General features: G+C 42.4%; 1 protein-coding gene across 1 annotated transcript in view; it reads left to right on the top strand.

The window, feature by feature from the left end:
- The window catches only part of ATP10D (ATPase phospholipid transporting 10D (putative)), a 119,259-nt gene extending 104,983 nt beyond the window's left edge, over positions 1-14,276 (top strand). Inside the window, exons 18-23 of the mRNA XM_077279816.1 lie at positions 3,286-3,411; positions 6,752-6,952; positions 7,517-7,597; positions 9,226-9,330; positions 11,222-11,409; positions 12,578-14,276. Of these exons, the coding sequence (XP_077135931.1) occupies positions 3,286-3,411; positions 6,752-6,952; positions 7,517-7,597; positions 9,226-9,330; positions 11,222-11,409; positions 12,578-12,818 (942 nt within the window). The 3' untranslated portion in view covers positions 12,819-14,276. The remainder of the gene's footprint in view (positions 1-3,285; positions 3,412-6,751; positions 6,953-7,516; positions 7,598-9,225; positions 9,331-11,221; positions 11,410-12,577) is intronic.
- Positions 14,277-21,860: the final 7,584 nt, after the last annotated feature.

The following is a 21,860-nucleotide window of genomic DNA, read 5'->3' as shown; positions in this document are numbered from 1 at the left end:
GTGTGAAGCGTTCAATGCGGCAGTATATATGCGTATTATTTGATGGTGCTAAAGGTAATCACCTGGAGAGAACACACAGGGGGCATCCGGCGTGTAAAGCAGAGTGGCCGCGGCCATCTTGTTATTGTTGTAACTCCGGTTTGAACAATAAAGTTTATTCCAAGTGACTCGTGCGCATGCGCGCGCACGTGGAGACATCTATGCCCTGGATCTGGTACGGCACATAATTACTGCATAGGCAGAGGGAGGGGAAAGTGGTCAGCGCATGCTCAGTATGTAGATAAAGACAACATTCCCTCAATTGCCTTATATATGCAACAAGAATTGTGTTAATACTAAATAGCAGGTCAAAATAGCTATAACCATGGAGAACCCGTTAATGCAGTACCAATTGGATTGAAAAAGGACCCCTAGTCCAGTTTTTTGAAAAAAAGAAGAACAATAAATGTGTTTGAATATACATATATGAATATCTTGCAGTATACACAGGATCAGTCTGATGTCAACACATGCCATGCATGCTGAATAGCACCCATATGAAGTTTTTAGAAAAAGGTAAGCAATTATGAGACACAAAACTAATAAAATAATATAATGATACAAAATAAGTGAAAAAAATAATAATGAAAAAAAATAATAAAAAAATATAAATAAATATAAGTAAAAATGAAAAATAATGATAAAGATAAAAATAAGAATAAAAAATAAAAAAAAATAAATAAAAAGAAAAGAAGAAAAAAGTGAAAACTAAATGGAGAAATTTTTTAAAAAATGTAATATATATGAAAAATTATGAAAAAGAGGATAGAGATAAATAAAACCAATGTATAATCATAATAAATAAATTCAAAAAGTGGATGCTATTATTCAATTGTATTGTTCGATTATAATAACGATACAAAGATATTGTAATATGATATCAGCATGCATGACAAAAAATATATATATATAAGTACTGTTAAATTCAATGTGCCTGCGATACAATCAAACTTGGTGTGGTAAACACACCCTGGACCAGACGTATGGTATTGCAATATCGATGGAACGGGCCCCAAGTTTTTTTTGGGGGGCAACTAAAAAAAGCATGAAAATAGACATGACCAGAATTTTCACAAAGCAGAGTAGGCCAAATGTATGGACACACAAGTGACACAATTTTAAATGTCTATGTATATATATATATATATATATACACATGTTTCAAAAATAAACCCAAACAGCGTCCGAAAAACCATAATATATGAAAAATCCTATTGTATGAAAAGTCCAAGCTGGAGTGTAGGCCAAAAGCCAAGTCAGCCATAAAAGCCAGAAAAAAGGAGCTCCTCATTTAGTCCATTGGGTGACAAACTTTTTAAATTGAAAATCCAACGGGATTCACGGCGTAGTAGTTCCTTCGTCCGATCGCCCCCACGTATGTTACCCAACACCTGGTCCAAAACCATGATCTGTATTTTGTGATATTTGCTGTCATGATTGTCCAAAAAGTGGGACGCCACAGATGAAATGGGTTTGTCCTTCTCCTTGTCAGTTTTAGCTCTACCAATGTTCGACAGGTGCTGCTGGATTCTCCGTCTGACTTCTTGGCTTGTTTGCCCAACGTAAATTTTAGGGCATGAACAGATAAGTAGATACACCACGTTCTTGGATCGACAGTTGGCATATATTCTCGTCTCAATTCGTCCTGGAAAAACGGAAAGCATGATGACATTATTGGCAACCATGTAAGGACACACATTGCAACTGCCACATGGAAAGGATTCCTTAAGACGGCTTCCCGTCCCCAAGTTCACAGCGGGTCTCCTAAAGTGACTAGTAGTGAGACAGTCTTTTAAATTAGTAGCCCTCCTGGCAATTATTTTGGGCATGTCAGAGATATGGGGCCTAAGTTTTGTCTCATTTAATAAAATGCCCCAATACGGTGCTGTACATAACGAGAGGGCACTGTATAATAAGGGACGGCAATATACATAACAAAGGAGACTATGTAATATATACATGCATGTGTGTGGCTATATATATATATATAGCTTTGTCACCTTAAAAGGAGGGGGGCCCAGACACATTTCCTGCACAGGGGCCACAAGCTGTCTGTGTCCGCCCCTGCAGCAAGATAACATAGAACGATAACTGTAATGTCAAATAAGGAGTCAAACCATTGTGGATGTCCAGCTAAGAAGCACCCTGATGAGCGTTTCGCTTTGGGCTTCTTTCAAGGGGTGATGTTAGGGCTAGGATGTGAACTATGGTGTTTCTCACCAATGAAGAGCGGTCAGTCATGGCGCTCACGTCATCTGCGCCATGGCTGGGAACCCACAGACCGGCATCTAACGTCACATCTTCCCCCGCGCACAGCAGATGCGTCATGTATAGATGGCATACTGGGTGTCCTTGCAACGCTCCCTGCTGCAGTTCCTTCGTTCTGGCACCTGGACTATTTTTCTGAAAAAGGCTCAAACATTACTACTATCTTTGTACAAAGTCTGGCACCTTGCTCTGCTCTCTGAGGAGACAGCATGTGCCATGTATAGTGACATTTTTAGGTTTCAACTTAAGGGTCACATCAAATCTTGACTGAACAGATCATGTTAGGTTTCCATGACCATCTGGTGTTTATTTCAATAGTGCAAGATGTAAATCTTCTGGAAAGACTGGATATATATAGGTAGGGTCAAATAATGAGGCATTAAATGTTTGTTTTCTTTTTACTGCTGAGGTTTCCTTTAAGCCTATCTGACTGCAGACTGCCATATTGTGACAGTGTTCAATACACACCCATTGCTGATTCTCCTGATTTTTCCAGTGTGAGTGGTCAGTCATGTTGACCGTATGTATGTGATTTGCATACTTCTAGTCATGAAGCAACTAGATCCCCTGCACTTCTCTCACTGTTCTATTGTTTTACATGCAGTCACGTCATCCACTCGTGCTGCAAAAACTGGAGAATCATGACCGTGTACACATTTCACACTGTCACAAGTTGGCAGTGTACAGTCACATACTGTAGTGACTGCTGAATTTTCTTTGGAGTCTGGAAAACTCCTCTAACTAGCTTATTTGGTAGTCGGGTAGTCGTTGCTAAAGAGCCATTTGTTGCCAAGCCACAGTAAGCACACATTGGCACAAATTGCAGTGCGGAACTTTTTCTTGCCTTATTTTTAGGTTGAAGGTACAGCACGTCAACTGGAGGGAATAGTTCAGCTCAGTAATTAGTCCCCAACATACACTAGTCGCCTTAGACTGAACCCAGGTGCTGATGTTTCTCCCCTTGTTTCTGACCTGCAGGCCGTGATGTCAAGTGATTTTGCAGTCTCACACTTTAAACATCTGAGGAAGCTGCTACTTGTTCATGGACATTGGTGTTATACTCGACTGGCAAATATGATTCTCTACTTTTTCTACAAAAATGTGGTAAGTAAATTATGTGAAACATTTATTATAAATACCTTTTAAGTTCTGTAACCTGCTGTCAAAATGTTACAAAAATCCTGTGGAAGCAAGAACTGTCATAAGCGAGATGTAGCCTACCAGTACACCATCTTCCCTACAAGCGACATTATACAATGGTGTGAAAGTGTGAGCTCACCTCCTGATTTCCTGTTCTTTTGCATGTTTGTCGCAATTAAATGTTTCAGATCACTAAACAAATGTAAATATTATGCAAAGATAACACAAGTAATCACAAAATGCAGTTTTTAAATGAAGGAAGGTCTTTATTATTAAAGGGAACTTGTCACCCCCCTGTCACCCCAAAACAGAAGGTGAGCTAAGCCCACCGGCATCAGGGGCTTATCTACAGCATCCTGTAATGCATTCTGGAATGCTATAGATAAGCCCCCGATGTATCCTGAAAGATGAGAAAAAGAGGTTAGATTATACTCACCCAGGGCGGCTCGGTCCGATGGGCGTCGCGGTCCGGTCCGGGGCCTCCCATCTTCTTACGACGACGTCCTCTTCCTGTCTTCATGCTGCTTTTTTATCCCCCCCAAAAATATATATACAGTGTGTGTGTATATATGTATATATATATATATATATGTATATATATATATATATATATATATATATATATATATATATATATATATATATATATATTGTGAGTTTGTAAAGACAGATGCAGACACTATTTTTTAGAATGGACCAATGTTAATTTTTTGTTTTCTGTAAAGTAGTTAAAAATTATACATTCCTCTTCATGTTTTGAATTAGGAAACAGCGTGCGATGTTCCCAATGCATGGGAATAAAAACTAGTAGAAAGGTTTTGTGAATAACTCATGTTTTTGAGCACGCTATTATTTTCAAAACTACTGTACATCTGGTATCCCATGGAGATGGCCACTGTGTAGGATACCACACACATACAAGTTTGTGCCCACATGATGAACCAATGGGAGAACTGCTGTATACCGTATAAACGGGGTTTTCTCAAGTTTAGAGGTTATCCATATCCTTGGGCTAGGAGATAATTTCTCGATCGCTGGGTGCTCCATTGATCCCGAGAAATGTGGCTTTTCAGAATGTGAATGGAGCAGTGTTTGATCATTCTTAAGGAAATTCCAAAGACCAGCTGAGCATAGCACTCGATTTATCTGCAGTGGTAGCGTAAAGAATGAATTTAGCAGCAGTGTGAATTATTGACCTCCACTGGATTTACAGAGGGTTTTTCAGAGCTTTATTTCTCCTGAGTGGTGGAGATCCCAGCAGTGATTAGGAGATTATCCCTTAGGGTACTGTCACACAGTGGCACTTTTGTCGCTACGACGGTACGATCCGTGACGTTCCAGCGATATCCATACGATATCGCAGTGTCTGACACGCAGCAGCGATCAGGGACCCTGCTGAGAATCGTACGTCGTAGCAGATCGTTTGGAACTTTCTTTCGTCGCTGGATCTCCCGCTGTCATCGTTGGATCGGTGTGTGTGACACCGATCCAACAATGCGTTCGCTTGTAACCAGGGTAAACATAGGGTTACTAAGCGCAGGGCCGCGCTTAGTAACCCGATGTTTACCCTGATTGCCATCGTAAAAGTAAAAAAAAAAAAACGTACATACTCACATTCCGGTGTCCGTCAGGTCCCTTGCCGTCTGCTTCCCGCTCTGACTGCCGGCCGGAATGTAAGAGCAGAGCACAGCGGTGACGTCACTGCTGTGATCTGCTTTCACTTTACGGCGGCACTCAGTCAGAGCGGGAAGCAGACTGCGAGGGCCCTGACTGACACCGGAATGTGAGTATGTACTGTTTGTTTTTTTTTTTACTTTTACGATGGTAACCAGGGTAAACATCGAGTTACTAAGCGCGGCCCTGCGCTTAGTTACCCGATGTTTACCCTGGTTACCCGGGGCCTTCGGCATCATTGGTCGCTGGAGAGCGGTCTGTGTGACAGCTCTCCAGCGACCACACAACGACTTTCCAACGATCACTGCCAGGTCGTATCGCTGGTTGTGATCGTTGGAAAGTTGCAGAGTGTGACAGTACCCTTATTCTATAGAGGAGATAACTTCCAAGCTTGAGAATACTCTCCCAAAGGGTTTTAAGACTGTTATAGTGACTAAACACCTTTTTTCATTTTTGTTTCTCCTTTGAGCTAGTACAATAATGGAGAAGCTATGCTTTTTACATGCATTATTCATTCATTAGGCTGACTGAGGTGAATGATTTTCATTCTTTTGCACATAGCAGAGTGAGACATACTAGCTGTAATAAATTCATAATTGTTGGCTTCATTGACCGCAAGTTTGACAGCTATCCATTAATTATAACCGCCAGTTAGTTGCCGGTGTAAGTAACATGTTAACACCAGAAGTTGCAGTCATACTTGACCTGTTCACCTTTACTAGAGTACATTTACTTGAGACTTTGATGAGACAATCAAAAACGTCTAATTGGTACAGTTTTGCAATGAGGTGAAACACTGTAATTGGAGAAACATATTAAAAAGACTGTCCACTCTTAGGACATCTCCTTCTTGATCTAAATATTTAGCCCCGACACAATAAAAAAAAGCGTTTACTCACCTCCCGTGTCGGCGCTGTTCCAGTGGTGTCTGTGCTTTTCCAGCGGTGTCGACATTCGCAGTCCACGAGCTTTTGTGCGGTTGTTGGGCTTTTATGCTGTAGTCGTGATACGAGTTTACTGTTTGCCACATGGAGTTTTTTTGCCTTCCTCTGGATCAACATGTTAGGGCATGTTAGGTTAGGACTAGATGGACTTAGTCTTCCTTCAACCTTAATAACTAGGTTACTATGTTACCTGGCGTTACGATCTTCACCTTCGTATGAATTAAATATTGAAGAGGACGTCTGGGCTGTGGATGCTCTCTGACTTCCTCTTCATGTTCAATTCGTTTGAAGTGGTGACTTCCGGATCGCCCAGCAAACACTAAAGAGATCCAGCAGGTCACAACCTTCAAGAAGTGGACCGGAGCTGTGCCGAGAATAGATGAAGATGGCGGCTGCTAAGTAGAAGTCTAGGAACAGTGAACTTAGATTAGTGGTACCACTCCAGCAGTAAAAAAATAAAATGCTGGAGTGGTGCTGGGTTAGACAGTGCGGACAACGAGCTTTTGTGTGCCATGTGGCAGCGAAGTGCACAGCAAAACCACATGTAGTTTAGCGTCATAAAATGATGAGCTTCACTTGTACGTGCAGCACGGCACACTACACTTCTCCATTGTGCAAATCCAACCTAATATATTATTGAAATCTATAGCAAGAAAACTAATAAAAGAAATGTTACCTCTCCCCAGATGTTTGTGAACCTTTTGTTCTGGTACCAGTTCTTCTGTGGATTCTCCGGAACATCAATGGTGGATGTTTGGATGTTAATTCTCTTCAATCTGATTTTTACGTCTGTGCCCCCAATAATCTACGGTGTTCTTGATAAAGATGTGTCTGCTGACACCCTGCTCGCTTTGCCAGAGCTCTACAGATCTGGGCAGACTTCAGCGGTAAGCACCACTCGCCTGTGCTCCATGTGGCTTTTACTCGTACATTGTATATTTTGTGCCCTCTGGACTAATTCTAGAGAGGACTTCTCAGTTAACATGCTACCTTTAATTGAATTCAATATCTGCTTTCATATTGAGTAATCCATGCAATAAAATGGATTAATGCTTTTTTTGTGATATGGATATATAAGGACAATGAAGAGCGGAAAATGTAAACTATTCCATGCGGCTATGGGAATAGCTCTGTGTGTGTGTGAAACATTGTCAAACTCGGCACCAAAGAGCAAAAATTGCCGCTTGTTATTCATCCTGGCTATCGTGGTGGGGTGAGGTTATACAGCGCTCATGAATATGCAGCAAAGTTACTAGTCGTCTAGTGATAATCTCCTGCTGATTTCAATCAAAACTACAGCAAGCAGCCCTGTAAGTGACACATCACTGTAATCAGGGTCTCTGTCCCTATATCATGCTGCTCTCAGATTAGATATCAAAAACCTGGTGTCAGATTCTCTTTAACATGAATTGTTCTCAATCCTAAATATACAATGTATATGACTGTTCTAGGCTTATAAGAAATCCACGTTTTGGATCACCATACTGGATGCTTTCTATCAAAGTCTGGCATGCTTCTTCATCCCTTACTTTGTAAGTAGCAGAGTTATAGATACATGGAGTTCATTTGCTTTTACAAGTTGTGTGCATTTGTTTTCTGGAACTTTTATGAAATATTTTCAACCTACATATGGATTTTTAGTTTTCCCTTAAGGTCACCACAATGCCTCTTATTTTTCTTATTTGTATGTTCACTAGCAATGATTGAAGCTAGCTGCACTCATTGGTGATGACTTAACATGAAGACGTCTTTGGGCTTGTGTGATTTTCTGGGCACTTCTGGGACTCACAACCCATTGGACACTAATGGTGGTTTATGTAAATGGCCCACATTTACTAAGACTGGTTTATCATTTGCCGTTTCTTATGTCAGCTTGTTAATAATGTTGACACATTTAAAAATGTATACATACAGAACATTAAAGAAACCTGTCATGGAAAATGCTATTTACCTGCAGATATATGCAGATAAATAGCATTGCAAAGTGCAGCTCTCTGGAGAAAAGAACTTGTTTCCTCCTGGGAGCTGCTGGCTTTCAATCATTGAGAAAGCACATGAAGCGAGTACAGTCATCGCTCACTATACCTTGGCTGTAAGCACTCCCCATCACTTTGATTGACAGTTCACTCTACAGACATGCGTTGCTGAGAAAGCTGTGATTATATAAACTGTATAGTGAGTGGTGCTGTGAGTGTGACTGTAGCTGCTCTGTGCATGCCTCTGACTGAAAGCTGGCATCTCCCAAGAAGAAACAAATCCTTTTTCTCCCCGTAGCCACACTTTAAGTAAGCTGTTCAAGCGGCATTGAAATGCTATTTACCTGCAGTTTAACCCCATATCCTCAGGTAAATAGCATTTTTTGTTGTGATTGGTTCCCTTTGTCTACAGCTGTGCTGCTTTGCTTCCAAATTTTAACAGTCTTCCTTCATAATACAGTTGATTTTAAAGGGGGTTGTCTAGCCCAGTGCAAATTTTTGGCAAGAACTGCAGCATGCCAAATCCTAATGATGTTCTGCTTAGAGAAGTAGATGATAGCTATCTGGCATGTGGCCGCTCGAGCTGGCAGGGCAGAAACTAATCCTAACTGGGCAAATAACACACTGTTAGGACCCAGCAATCTGCAGTGCTTGCTGAACATTTGCACTGGAGATCCGCTTTAAATAAACTAAGTCTACATGGAGGATGAGAAATGTTGCAATACTTTTATGTAATTTGATGCCACAATTTCTGACTATATTTAAAGTGAAGAACTGCCATGAACTACTTAGTAAAGATCTGCAGGAGTAGATCTGTTCGGAGCATGTCTTTTACTGATACATGCATTAGTCTCTGTATCATGATACTAGGTGATTTACATGACTTTGCGTGAGGCTGCCAAGTTGGCGGTCCTGTAATTTTGGTGCGTTCTTAGTGACCCTCTTTTGCATATAAATATGGTTTCAGAGAAGTTGCCATAAAGAAATGAAATTTTTATTCAGAAAGCTGTGTAGAGATATTGCTCCTAAATAAGGTCTCCTTGATATGGGGCTGCATAGAGGCAGCAGATAGCGGCACGTGTGGGACACTTCACATGCTCTGCGGCATAATTTGTCTTATTTGGTTGATTGTGATAAATCATGAAACATTTGCTGACATATTTTTGCCTCTGATCTTTTTGCAGACTTACTTTGGCTCAGTCATGGACATCTATTCTTTCGGAAACCTCATAATCACAGCAACATTGTTTGTGGTTTTACTGCATCTCCTGATTGAGAGTAAGAGTATGGTGAGTCCGTACATGAGGAGTCGGGCTATGCAACACCGATCAGGGGATGGAATGATAAGGGGCACACGGCCTGAGCTGGAGGGGATCGGGCATATCTTGTCTCTTATTCTTCATCCATGTTCCCATCATAGAATTGCAAAATATACAAACAAGCTGAGTTGGACGACTAGTCTGGGGAAACTCATGCCCCATCGAGTCGTCAAAAAGGCTAATTTGCAAATTAAAATAAACTTTTAGAAAAACTTTTATTTAACCCCTTAACGTCCACTGTGCACTCATGGCTTATACGGTGTGCATGAAAGTGTGTCTGCTCTTATGCTCTGTCGCTTTGACACATATACTCTTATTCTCCTTTATCTGAGATTTGTCTCTAGACAACATCTGATACCCTCAACCGTGGCTTAGTACACTGCCAGCAGCAGATACAGGCCACTTGTCATGAAGGTGGTGAATAATTTGGGAGACTGCAGTAATTGGTAAAAGTGACATTTTGTGCGGAGTTTGGAGAAATCACTTATATTAGCTGCGTTGACCTATTTACATTTTTCTTTTCAAATTTTGCGAAGATGCCTAAAGTGAAATGGAGGGTGAATAATTCTGAGTGCAAGTTCACAAAGCCCAAGGAGGATGTGAGGGGCCATAATTGTTACCCTTTATAGCTTGTTTTATGGACGCCAATGCTAGACATCCATTTCCTGCATCTGTCACCCATAGGTTACAGTGGTGTCTTTAGTGAAAAGCTCATGGCTATCTGTTTACAAGTGTCATATATTGGCATCCATTGTCATCCTGCAACTTCCATATTTTAGTGGGCGTATTTAATGTGTACATTGGGGACTGTCCTAGCATACACGCTAAATGTGGGGGAAAAAAAGTGAAGTGAGCAGGCCTTAGTTTGGGGAGGGGGGGTGAAGCCGTTTTAGTGGATTAGACGTTAATAGGTCTAACAATAGGCCAATACTGTTTAATCCATCCACCATGACCCTCACCAATTGGGCAGCACATTGGCTCAGTGGTTAGCACTGTTGCTTTGCAGCACTTGGATCCTGGGATCAAATCCCTACAAGGACTTCATCTTCATGGAGTTCGTATGTTCTCCCTCTGTGTGCGTGGGTTTCTTCATGGTTCTCTGGTTTTCATTCAACAAAGACGTACTGATGAGGAGTTTACTGTAGATTGTGACTATGGCTATAAAGTTCTACAGAATATGATGGCGCTTTATAAGCAAGAGTAATAAATTGGCATAGCGAACTTGTTGCGTCACTCACATTTTCCTTCCCTTCATTGTTTAAAAAGACACCGCATCTCCCGAGTTCAGGAAATGAAGAATAAGCAGAGTTTAAAGGGGTTATCTGCTACTAGGACAACCCCTTCAGCTAAATGTTTGGCCCCTGGAAAATAAGAAATAACCTATTCTTTCCTCTTGTGCCAGCGGTGTCGGCAATCACAGTCCTGGGGATCTCCTGCGGTGTTGTGACCGGCGTCACCGTACCTGCCTTCGTACGGATTGAACATGAAGCGGATGTCGGTGATCGGCTGCAGCCCAGACAACCCCTTTAAGTCCTAGAGCAGATCGGTCCCAATATAAAATGCATACATAAGAATAATATATCATTTAGCTTGATGAGGCTGGTGTACTTACATTGAGAATCCAGCTAAACTCCTAAAATGCTAATTTTATTACCAGGCAGGTTAACGTTCATAAAGGTTTATACAGCCATTCAGACAAGATATGTCAAAGAAATGACACCAGCCTCATTGGGTCTAAGATTTAATGTGTGTAGTTTTATTTTCTAAAATTTGGTAACAGATCTTAAGATAACAAGTATAAACATATTTTTTTAGCCCTCTATGCTTGTGTGATTTGATAAAGGTGTGCTTTGTGTTTCAGACATGGATACACTGGACGGTGATGGTTGTAAGCATTGTCGCCTACTTTATCTTCACCTTGGCGGTTGATGCAGTATGTGTGAAGTGTATGCCACCTGCAAACCCATACTGGATAATGCAGACACACCTGACGGACCCCGTGTTTTATCTCGTGTGTGTGATGTCGGTGGTCATTGCACTTTTACCAAGGTATGTATGAAGGATTACATGTATACTGTGTATCAGTGATGCAGGGTGGTGTTGTCACAGATCCACATGATTTTGATCCCCGCTACTCATAAGGGTAGGATCACACCACAATATTAAAAATCGTTCAGTTTTATCCAGACAATCAGGAGCATTTACAGTTTCCTGCATTACAGAACTGCAATCTATCCGTAATAATCAGATGCTATACTGTGACAATTTTTTTTATTTTTTTGCGCACCCATAGACTTCAATGGGTGAGTCTCATCCAATTTACGGAAGACGTTAGTGCAAACAGCGATTTTAATTATTTTATTTTTTTTTATATACTGATGGCACTCTGACCTTAAATACGGATGTGTGAACGAGCCCTCACAGAAAATTAAAGAAACAATGTATGCATCCCAAACCATTAAAGGGAATCTGTCAGCAGGTTTTTGCCATGTAATCTGCTAGCCGCATAATGTAAAGAAAGAGACCCTGATTCTAGAGATGTATCACTTAGTTTACTGGTGCAGCAACTATGATAGCGATGATATAATCCCTTCTTGCTCTGCTGCAGATGTAGCAGTGCTCTGAATGGTGAGCTGGGTAACCCCTCCCTCACCAATGATTGGCAGATTCCTGTGTAAATTGCCAATCGGTGGTGGGGGCGGGGTTACACAGATTAGCTTGACTGCCATGCACGTGAGACCTAGTCAGGTATCGATAATCTCCTGCTGAGTAAACACAAAAACACAGCCCAGTAAGTGACATAACCATCTGACCCTACAGCATGCTTTCATCTTTCCTCCAGGGCCCCCAATGAATAGATTTGGGCTTGGTTCATGTACAATCGATTTATGCACTGGGAAAGATTCAGAGGCTAATGCTAAACCACTCGCCATTGAGTTAAAGCCGGGCTTTTTCTGATCCCAATTGTCTCGTTTATTTCCTTTTGGTTTAGTTTTTGTAACTCCAAAGTTTTTCATACGCCCAATTTTCTCAGCCCAAGAGCTCACCGTGATGTCCCGATCAGCCGCAGATTTCCTGACCCAAACTAAATTGACTCCTTGAGTTCGGGTCAGCAGACCCACGTCCAGTCCTGATAGCCCAGTCTGTACTGAAACCTGCCTTAATTGTAGAAACCCAATTCTAATTTCATTTTTTTCTTTGTCCATTTTCTATCTAGGTTTACTTTCCGGATATTTCAAGGAACTGTGTTTCCAACGCCACAGCAGAGTGCTAAACAGCTTGATGTCATGTCCCCAGGGGACCGTTCAAGTGCCATTAGACACTGGTTTTTACCTAAGACTGACAATACCTTATTCCATGCAGTGCCAGCAGATGGCAGCAAAGCAGTAAAAGTGGGTGAGGAGGCTCCCTGCATGCGATCTCCCCCGGAGGCAGAGAACACAAGCTATGACGTGTGACCGCCAACCTAAAAAGACGAGAAATCCATTTACTGCACCACTTGTCTTTACGGTGTTCAATAGGAGGCCTGCATTTCACTACTGGGTCTAATCTATATCCATCAATGATGTCTGACGTGATATTCAGGTTATCAGTGCCAGATTGTCCTGTGGTCGGGAACCAACAACTAGACCAAGGCGTAGCCCAAAGCTTATACAGTGTTTTCATGTGTCTGCCATATTCTATAGACCACTCAGTGTTATGTTGCTCCATATATTGCAATACTTTGTATTTTATCACTTTCTGAAAGATGATGTAAAAAGGTGAAAAAGCGAATAGTAAGAACGTCTCCTCACAGGGAGTATACGGAGCCCCTACCCATCTCCTCGCCATCTGCCACACCAGATCACTATGAACAGTGACCACAATCACTGTCTCTTACACCTGACTGATCCAGTCCGGAACTGACCCCTATGATCTGTTGTGAGGGGCTCTGTGGTGTTTGCCAGTTAGCGCTGACTTTACATCTTTAAAAAGGATGCTCAGCTCAGATGTCCCATTATTTAATTCTGAGGTAACAGAAGGATGCCCTCCGATCAGCTCCTCTGTCAGCTGGAAGAAAGAGGAGCTATTAAAGAGCTTTTCTCTTTCTGGAGGAACCCAGCCCGTCCATGCTTTCCACATAAAGACCGCTGTTTTTCAGTAGGTCCTGTGTAATGCTTGCGTTTGCCTGTGGGAGTGCTGTAGAGATTACCCACTGCTGTGTTCCTCCGCTAATTGTAGCTGATCAGTCTGTCCTGCTGCTGGAATCCGCAGTGATCGAGATGGACATTGACTTGTTTTCTGGTCAATGCGTTCAGCCCGGAGTCGCCAATCTCGTCCAGATTTTAGGAATATTCCTATGTAGTCACAAATCCTTTTTAATGCATCTTAAAGAATATCAGTGTTTTATTACTGTATTACCTTATATTTGCACTTGATTCCTTTTGCATACAAAGGGCATAGCCAGCTATTATCCACCACATTAAAGAAGGCTCAGCGACATTTTAATTCCGTAGTCCTTCCTAGTAATGAATGTAACGGTATGTAAGAGTATTAAAATGCTGAATAATCCTGCCAGACCGCTCCTTAGCTTTACCGTCTAACACCGGCCGGTGCTGCTTTCCCAATCCAGGTCTGTGGAGACTCCGAACACCACCCTCCATAGACTAACTCCAGTCCACATACACACCTCGGCGTGATCGGGCTAGAAGAGGACTGGAGCGGCGCCAAAAACCAGGGAAGATGGCCATCCGTAAACTATATTAATACTCTTGCACACCATTATATGGATTGTTACCATTATATACATTATTGCCAAGGCTGACTTCTTTAACCCTTTCAATGTTTGAGGTTTTTATTCCACTGTCACCACTTACATTTATCCATGTATCATTGACGTTATCGAGAATTGAATAATTATATGAAATGGAATAATTTTTGTGGTGCATTTGTTTATCTGGGCCAGTATCTCTTGTTCGCAAGTATTGAAGTGTAGTAACCTGATGGTAGTTCGAATGTCGGGAACTATGGATCCTTTACAAAACTTCCTAATTCCTACTGGTTTCCTGAACATCCTCGTAATAATTAAGCGTTATAATAGAATTGTTGTTATATTGTCCCTTTTTCACTGTAAAGGCTATAGCCATAAACTGAACGTCACCGTTTGACTATATCTTGACGTAAATCTCCCCCCCCCCCTTATTAGGACATGTCATTTTGTATATGAAAATTCTGTCATTTACGTTCTTAATGTATATTAATATTGATTGGAGCTCCATTTTCTTGAAATGCATCTCCAGATCTCCTGCATAGTCACAGATTTAAAAGATAAAATGATGGCTGCCTTGAGCCACCACTAGAGATAGGGAGCCTACGCAAACTACTCTTCAGTTTAATATATTAAAGGGGATCTGTCAGCAGGTTTTGGCTATGTAATGAGAACCGCATGCTGTAGGGGTTCAAACACTGAAGTCAATGATGTGTCACTTATCAATCTGTGTGCGATTTACATACAATGAAGGTTTTATCACTAGGACATTATCACTGTTGTGACTAGCTGGTGGGTGAGCACTGATCCGACCCCTCCCCCTCCTGTGATAAGCAACTCACTGTCAATAGACTGTATTCACAAAGAGCTGTGCTATGGGCAGGGTTAGCTTTCTCAGCTCTGCTTCCTGTTACATCTAAGGGTACCGTCACACAGTCACACTTTGATCGCTACGACCATACGATCCGTGACGTTCCAGCGATATCCATACGATATCGCTGTGTCTGACACGCAGCAGCGATCAGGGATCCTGCTGAGAATCGTACGTCGTAGCAGATCGTATGGAACTTTCTTTCGTCGCTGGATCTCCCGCTGACATCGCTGGATCGTTGTGTGTGACAGCGATCCAGCGATGTGTTCGCTTGTAACCAGGGTAAACATCGGGTATCTAAGCGCAGGGCCGCGCTTAGTAACCCGATGTTTACCGTGGTTACCAGCGTAAACGTAAAAAAAAAAAACAGTACATACTCACATTCCGGTGTCTGTCCTCCGGCGTCTCAGCTTCTCTGCACTGTGAGCGCCTGCCAGCCGGAAAGCGAGCACAGCGGTGACGTCTGACGTCACCGCTCTGCTTTCCGGCCGCTGTGCTTACACAGTGCAGAGAAGCTGAGACGCCGGAGGACAGACACCAGAATGTAAGTATGTACTGTTTGTTTTTTTTACGTTTACGCTGGTAACCAGGGTAAACATCGGGTTACTAAGCGCGGCCCTGCGCTTAGTAACCCGATGTTTACCCTGGTTACCCGGGGACTTCGGCATCGCTCCAGCGCCGTGATTGCAAAGTGTGACCGCAGTCTACGACGCTGGAGCGATAATCATACGATCGCTGCGATGTCACGGATCGTGCCGTCGTAGCGATCAAAATGGCATTGTGTGACGGTACCCTAAGAACTGAGTCACAACTGCTGCACCCAGTAAACTGATATATCCTGGGATCCGGGGTCTATTTCCTACATTATGATGCTCTTAGAATGAGGTAGCAAAAACCTGGTGACCGATTCCCTTTAAAGAAGCACTTCCATCTATATATTTTTTTATTAAGTCTGTGTACACGTATGTAATGTAGTGTGTAATAATATACTCCCCGATCACTGCTCTCGGCAGTGTCCAGCACCGCACTGCTCCTCTTCTAAGTGACGTGGCTCTGCGCTGTGTGTAAACGAGACTCCCAGCTCGCGCCTAATGAGACGGATAGTCACAATTTCGGTGCTGTCACTCAAGTAGAGAAGAACGGTGCTGGACACCAGAGTGGCGGTATGTGAGTATATTTATACACTCACACTACATTACATGCTCATACACAAATATTTAACTGGGTTGTCTGCTCCTAAACTACAAGTTTGCAGTTACTCTGTGACTGCAGCCTTGTGAGTCCTCACATTGCGCTCTCTATGTGCTGTGAGGATTCTCCTGCACTGGGGGCGTCTGTCATGTGACATTCCAACTAGATGTGCGCCGCCTCACTCCATTCCGTCTAGTTGGAATGTGACCGGGAGTAGGCAACATAAAATCCTCACAACGCGCGTATGAGAATTCACAAGTGTGCAGTCACATTCACAGTCACCGGACATCCCATTGTATAAAAATATATAGATGGGAGTGCTTCTTTAGGTACCCTCCTCCCATGCACAGCTAGTGGTGACTGCAGGCAACATTAGCCTTTCCTTTAGCCACACTTGCCCATCTTGGTCTTTTCCCGTTTCCATCGTTGCTGCACCATGTGATCGCATTTCTAATGAGCTGACTCTCACAGCGTCTTTCGTGTGCACTGGAAGCTACTTAATGTAAGTCTATAGGACTCACAGCAAGGCTCTCATAGACTTACCTTGAAAGTACCTAAATATCCACTGTGTAAGTCGGCTATGCATAGCTGCGGTCCCATGGTGAAGTAGAGGACCAGGGCAGCACTGGAAACGGGAGAAGGTAAATATTTTAATGGATTCAATATGCACATATTACTGATGGCAAAATGAGGAGTAAAATAAATTGAGTGCTCCTATAAGTCTGTTTTGGCCGGAATTTGCAATGAGTGTGAGCTGCTGTACCAGACACAACCTGTGGATGAGCGTAGCACTTTATAAGAAAGCAGATGGGTTTTTCGAAGTCCATACATACCCTTTAAAGAAACCATTAGATTTTATTTCTAGGGAAAATCTTCCACTTCTCATCCTAATCCTCCTATTTTCTGATCTGACGCCCATAATACACAGGGTCTACGTTGTCTTTTTATTTGGAACTGGCAGAAGGATTGTAATTATCACCAGGACCATTAAAAATACATATCTTAAAACTTTTTCTTTACTTGGTGCACTAAAGTTTGTCAATTTTTGTTTTTAAATTTGCCAAATAGAAGTAAAAACACTTTAACTGGGTTCTCTGAGAATAAAGGGTTTGATTTTTACTTTTCCAGAATGGCGCCTGTTCTGACGAAAATTACATTTTCAGACTTTTTTTTTTTTTTTTAAATCTCACACAACTTCTTAAAATATGAACAAGTACTTGGGAATCACAAATGTATATGTAAAGGTCCCTTTCCTTGGTTTGCATCTATCTCGATTACTAAAATGTCTACTTGACCTTGAGATATCCAAGCAAGTAATTATATCTCCGCCAAACTGTAAAGTTTTCACGTTTTGTAACTGTTTTTATATCTTTTTAATAGTTTGGACAGTTTTACATATAAAACATTAAATTACAAGTTTAGTTTTACTAAATTTATTGCAAATCTGCAAGTGCCCGGGTTGGTAGATTCTGTCCATGCACTTAGGATCTGGGGCTTTCCTGACTGCTGACACCTGTAGTGCCTCCAATGGACGGTATATGTATTCTGCTTGAATGTGCTGATTCTTTTTATGATGATGTCAAGCCTAGCATTCTGGTAATGTTTGGGTTAAGCCTACAAAGCCCTTTATTTAAAAAACGTTTGTTCGCTTGTGAGTCCGAACTGTAGGGTCAATGCACCTTCAATACTTCTTAATGTTTTTTATGACAGATACTTTTATGCCTTCTCTATAGGCGATAGGTTTCTATTTGTGCACAATGTATTTATTGCTGGTAAATCCAAATAAAGAAAATAAATTGCTGTAATTCTGTCCTTGATTAGATTCAGATATCATATGCTTTATTTATCAGGTTTATAAAACTCAGATAAGAGCACAAACATTTTTGCATTGTGCTGCATGAACCGGTCCCTTAGCCCGATGGGTGTGTGGTATTACTGAAGAGATAAGGGTTGATGTCTGGTTCACTTGCAGTATGTATGGGATCTACAATCTGGCTTCCATCCCCACCATTCCACTGAGACTGCCCTGACCAAAATTACTAACGACTTACTTACAGCCAAAGCTAACAGACAATTCTCTATACTCCTCCTTCTAGACCTGTCCTCTGCCTTCGACACAGTTGACCACTGCCTCCTACTACAGAACCTCTCTTCCTTTGGTGTCAAAGACCTCGCCCTATCATGGATCTCCTCATACCTTACAACCGCACATTTACCGTTTCCTACTCCCATACTACCTCTTCATCTCGCCCCCTCTCTGTTGGTGTCTCTCAAGGCTCTGTCCTAGGACCCTTACTCTTCTCAATCTATACACTCTGCCTGGGACAACTAATAAGGTCCTATAGCTTCCAGTACCATCTACTGTATATGCTGATGAGACTCAGATCTACCTCTCTGGCCCAGATGTCACCTCTCTGCTCTCCAGAATCCCAGAGTGTCTATCAGCCATATCCTCCTCCTATCGCTTCCTTAAGCTCAATGTGGACAAATCTGAACTAATTATCTTTCCTCCATCTCGCATATCTTCCCTACCTGATCTATCTATCAAAATAAATTAATTCACACTTTCCCCTGTCCCCAAAATCCACTGCCTCGGAGTAACCTTTGACTCTGCCCTGTCCTTCAAACCTCACATCCAAGCTCTCGCCACCTCCTGTCGCCTCCAGCTCAAAAATATTACCAGAATCCTCAACCCTCACTCTACCAAAATGCTTGTGCATGCCCTAATCATCTCCTGCCTCGACTACTGCAACATCCTCCTCTGTGGCCTACCTTCTAACACTCTCGCACCTCTCCAGTCCGTCCTTAACTCTGCTGCCCGACTAATCTATCTCCTCGCTACACTCCTGCTTTCCCCTCTTTGCAAATCCCTTCACTGGCTCCCAATTTCCCAGCGTTCCAGTTTAAACTACTAACATTGCCCTACAAAGCCATCCATAACCTTTCTCCTCCGTATATTTCCAAACTAATCTCTCAATATCTTCCCTCACGTAATCTCCGGTCCTCCCAAGACCTCCTTCTCTCCTCCATACTTATTCGCTCCTCACCCAATCGCCTCCAAGACTTCTCCCGAATATCCCCCATCCTCTGGAATTCTGTGCCCCAACACGTCCGGTTATCCAACACATTTGGATCCTTCAAAAGAAACCTAAAAACCCACCTCTTCAAGAAAGCTTGCAACCTGTAATGACCACACGGCCACCTCAACACCATCGGAGCTTCTGCAACCACCCGACCTACTGTCTCCTTCCCCATCGTCCTGTAGAATGTAAGCCCACAAGGGCAGGGTCCTCTTCCCTCTGTACCAGTCTGTCATTGTTAGTTTTACTGTGATATTTGTATTTTGATGTAACTCATCATGTACAGCGCCATGGAATTAATGGTGCTATATAAATAAATAATAATAAAATCTACAATACAGTGATGTGGCACAAGTTTACCTGAGAAAAGACTGGTATAGAAAGCCACATTTAAATGGAGTTTTCTCATGCAGACATTAACATCCCACAAGTCCAACTAGGGCATATAAAGCCATAGAGCGAGTTCTTCTCTTGGGACCCCATTCTATGAGACAGAACAGAGTAAACTGACTCAACATCATGATGGTAAAAAGATGGATGTAAATCTGGTCCAGCAGTCTGTTGAAAATTGTTTTTCTTTGTTTTGTGTTTTTTTTATAAAGACAAACTGTTGGCTGACACATGCTGCCCAAACCATGGACAGCATGAATCAGCCACTGGCTGTCGGATCACAGCCACATATGTTTGTCTCTGAAACGCTGAGACATATCAGAGTGGAACATAATTTTAATAGCCACGGGGACCAAGCTACGCGGGTGACTAGTCGTACAGGTGGGGTCCCCTGAGGCTTCTCACTGACTGATAAGTCTGATTATACACACATGTAGGCAGGGCCGGCCCGAACATATAGGCGAACTAGGCGGCCACCTAGGGCGCCGACCCTAAGGGGGCGCCAGAGAAAAAATAGAAAAAATTATAAAAAAATCTTTTCAAAAGGCAAAAGGTGTATGGAGCGGAGCTGAATGTGTATGAGGTGTATGGAGTGGAGCTGTGTGTGTGAGGTGTACGGAGCAGAGCCGTGTGAGGTGTACGGAGCGGAGTCGTGTATGAGGTGTATGGAGCGGAGCTAAATGTGTACGGAGCGGAGCCGCGTGTGTACGAGGTGTATGGAGCGGAGTGCGTGTGTACGGAGCGTAGCCGCGTGTGTAGGAGTAGCTATGTGTGGCCATTATACGGTACGAAGTATCATGTGCGGCCAATATACAGTATGGAGCATCATGTGTGGTCATTATACAGTATGGAGCACTGTGTGGCCATTATACAGTATGGAGCATCATGTGTGGCCATTATACATTATGGAGCATCATGTGTGGCCATTATACAGTATGGAGCACTGTGTGGCCATATTTTTTTGTTTATAATTATTCTTTATGAAACAGTGTGATCAGCAGTGCTAAATGGGTGTGGTTGGGACGTGGATATGGGTGTGGCTAGTTATGAATGGGTGTGGTCAGAGGCGTGGCCTAAAATTTGCCGCTTCGCGCGCCGCAAACTTTGTCCTTCTTTCCCATCTTCAAAAGTTGGGAGGTATGTTAAAAGTAGTAGGGGCGCAACAAAACAGTTTCGCCTAGGGCGCTGTAATCTCTCGGGCCGGCCCTGCATGTAGGCAGAGTGTTGCCAGTCACTGTCAGCGGGCGGGAAGAAGCCACCGGGCCACCCGCCTGTAATAGTAGTCACCCACACGGGACTCTGCCCCCGACGGCTATTAAAAGTATGTTGTTCCCTGATACGCCGCAGCATTTCAAAGACAAACATATGCAGCTGTGATGCGACAGCCAGTGGCTGGTACATGCTGCCCACAGTTTAGGCAGCAAGTAAGAGATTGCTCTAGATAGATCTCAGGTGAAGCTATATTTACGGGCTCCCCCATACACGTGAACACTTTGCTGACAGGGTATCGGGAAGTCCTGATATTTTTGTTGTGGGGGATAGGGATTTTTTTTCCAAGTGAAAAATTTGTAACACATAAAAAAAGGTATGAATTGGGTATCACTGTAATCATATGGAACTGCGCCAAGGGGTTACGGTTAATACGATTGTTTACACATAAGGACAGAATATTATCTATGTGATGTATTATTGTATTTAAATGCATGGGGGTGTTTTCTTTTTTTTTACTAAATGCGTGCATGAAATTGTATTACAGATAAAATAAGTAATAAACATCAAAGATCAGCGCCAGGGAAATAACAGTAGTTCAAATTTTAAAGCATTTTTAGGCATGGATTGTCCAAAAAAAAAAGTAAAACAATTGTAAAAATGTTAAAGTATTAATGTTTTTCTTAATTTTTTTTAAATATTAAAAGTTTTATAAAATATGAAAATCTAAATGATGATGTTTTGACATTAAAGTATTGATAGACTCAACTTTTATATACTAGGCAATCAGAGTGTGAGAGGTGTCAGACCATTATCCACAGCCAAACCAGATCTCCGCTTTGCACTGACGAGGGGCAGTACCCCGAAACAGTGTCTGCAAATTGAGATTCTGGTTTGGCTATTATCCTAAAGGTACCGTTACACTAAACGACTTACCAACGATCACGACCAGCGATACGACCTGGCCGTGATCATTGGTAAGTCGTTGTGTGGTCGCTGGAGAGCTGTCACA

Source organism: Ranitomeya variabilis, chromosome 1 (genome assembly GCF_051348905.1).
Source record: "Ranitomeya variabilis isolate aRanVar5 chromosome 1, aRanVar5.hap1, whole genome shotgun sequence".
Taxonomy (NCBI): Eukaryota; Metazoa; Chordata; class Amphibia; order Anura; family Dendrobatidae; genus Ranitomeya; species Ranitomeya variabilis.
This window is presented reverse-complemented; position numbering and strand designations above follow the sequence as displayed.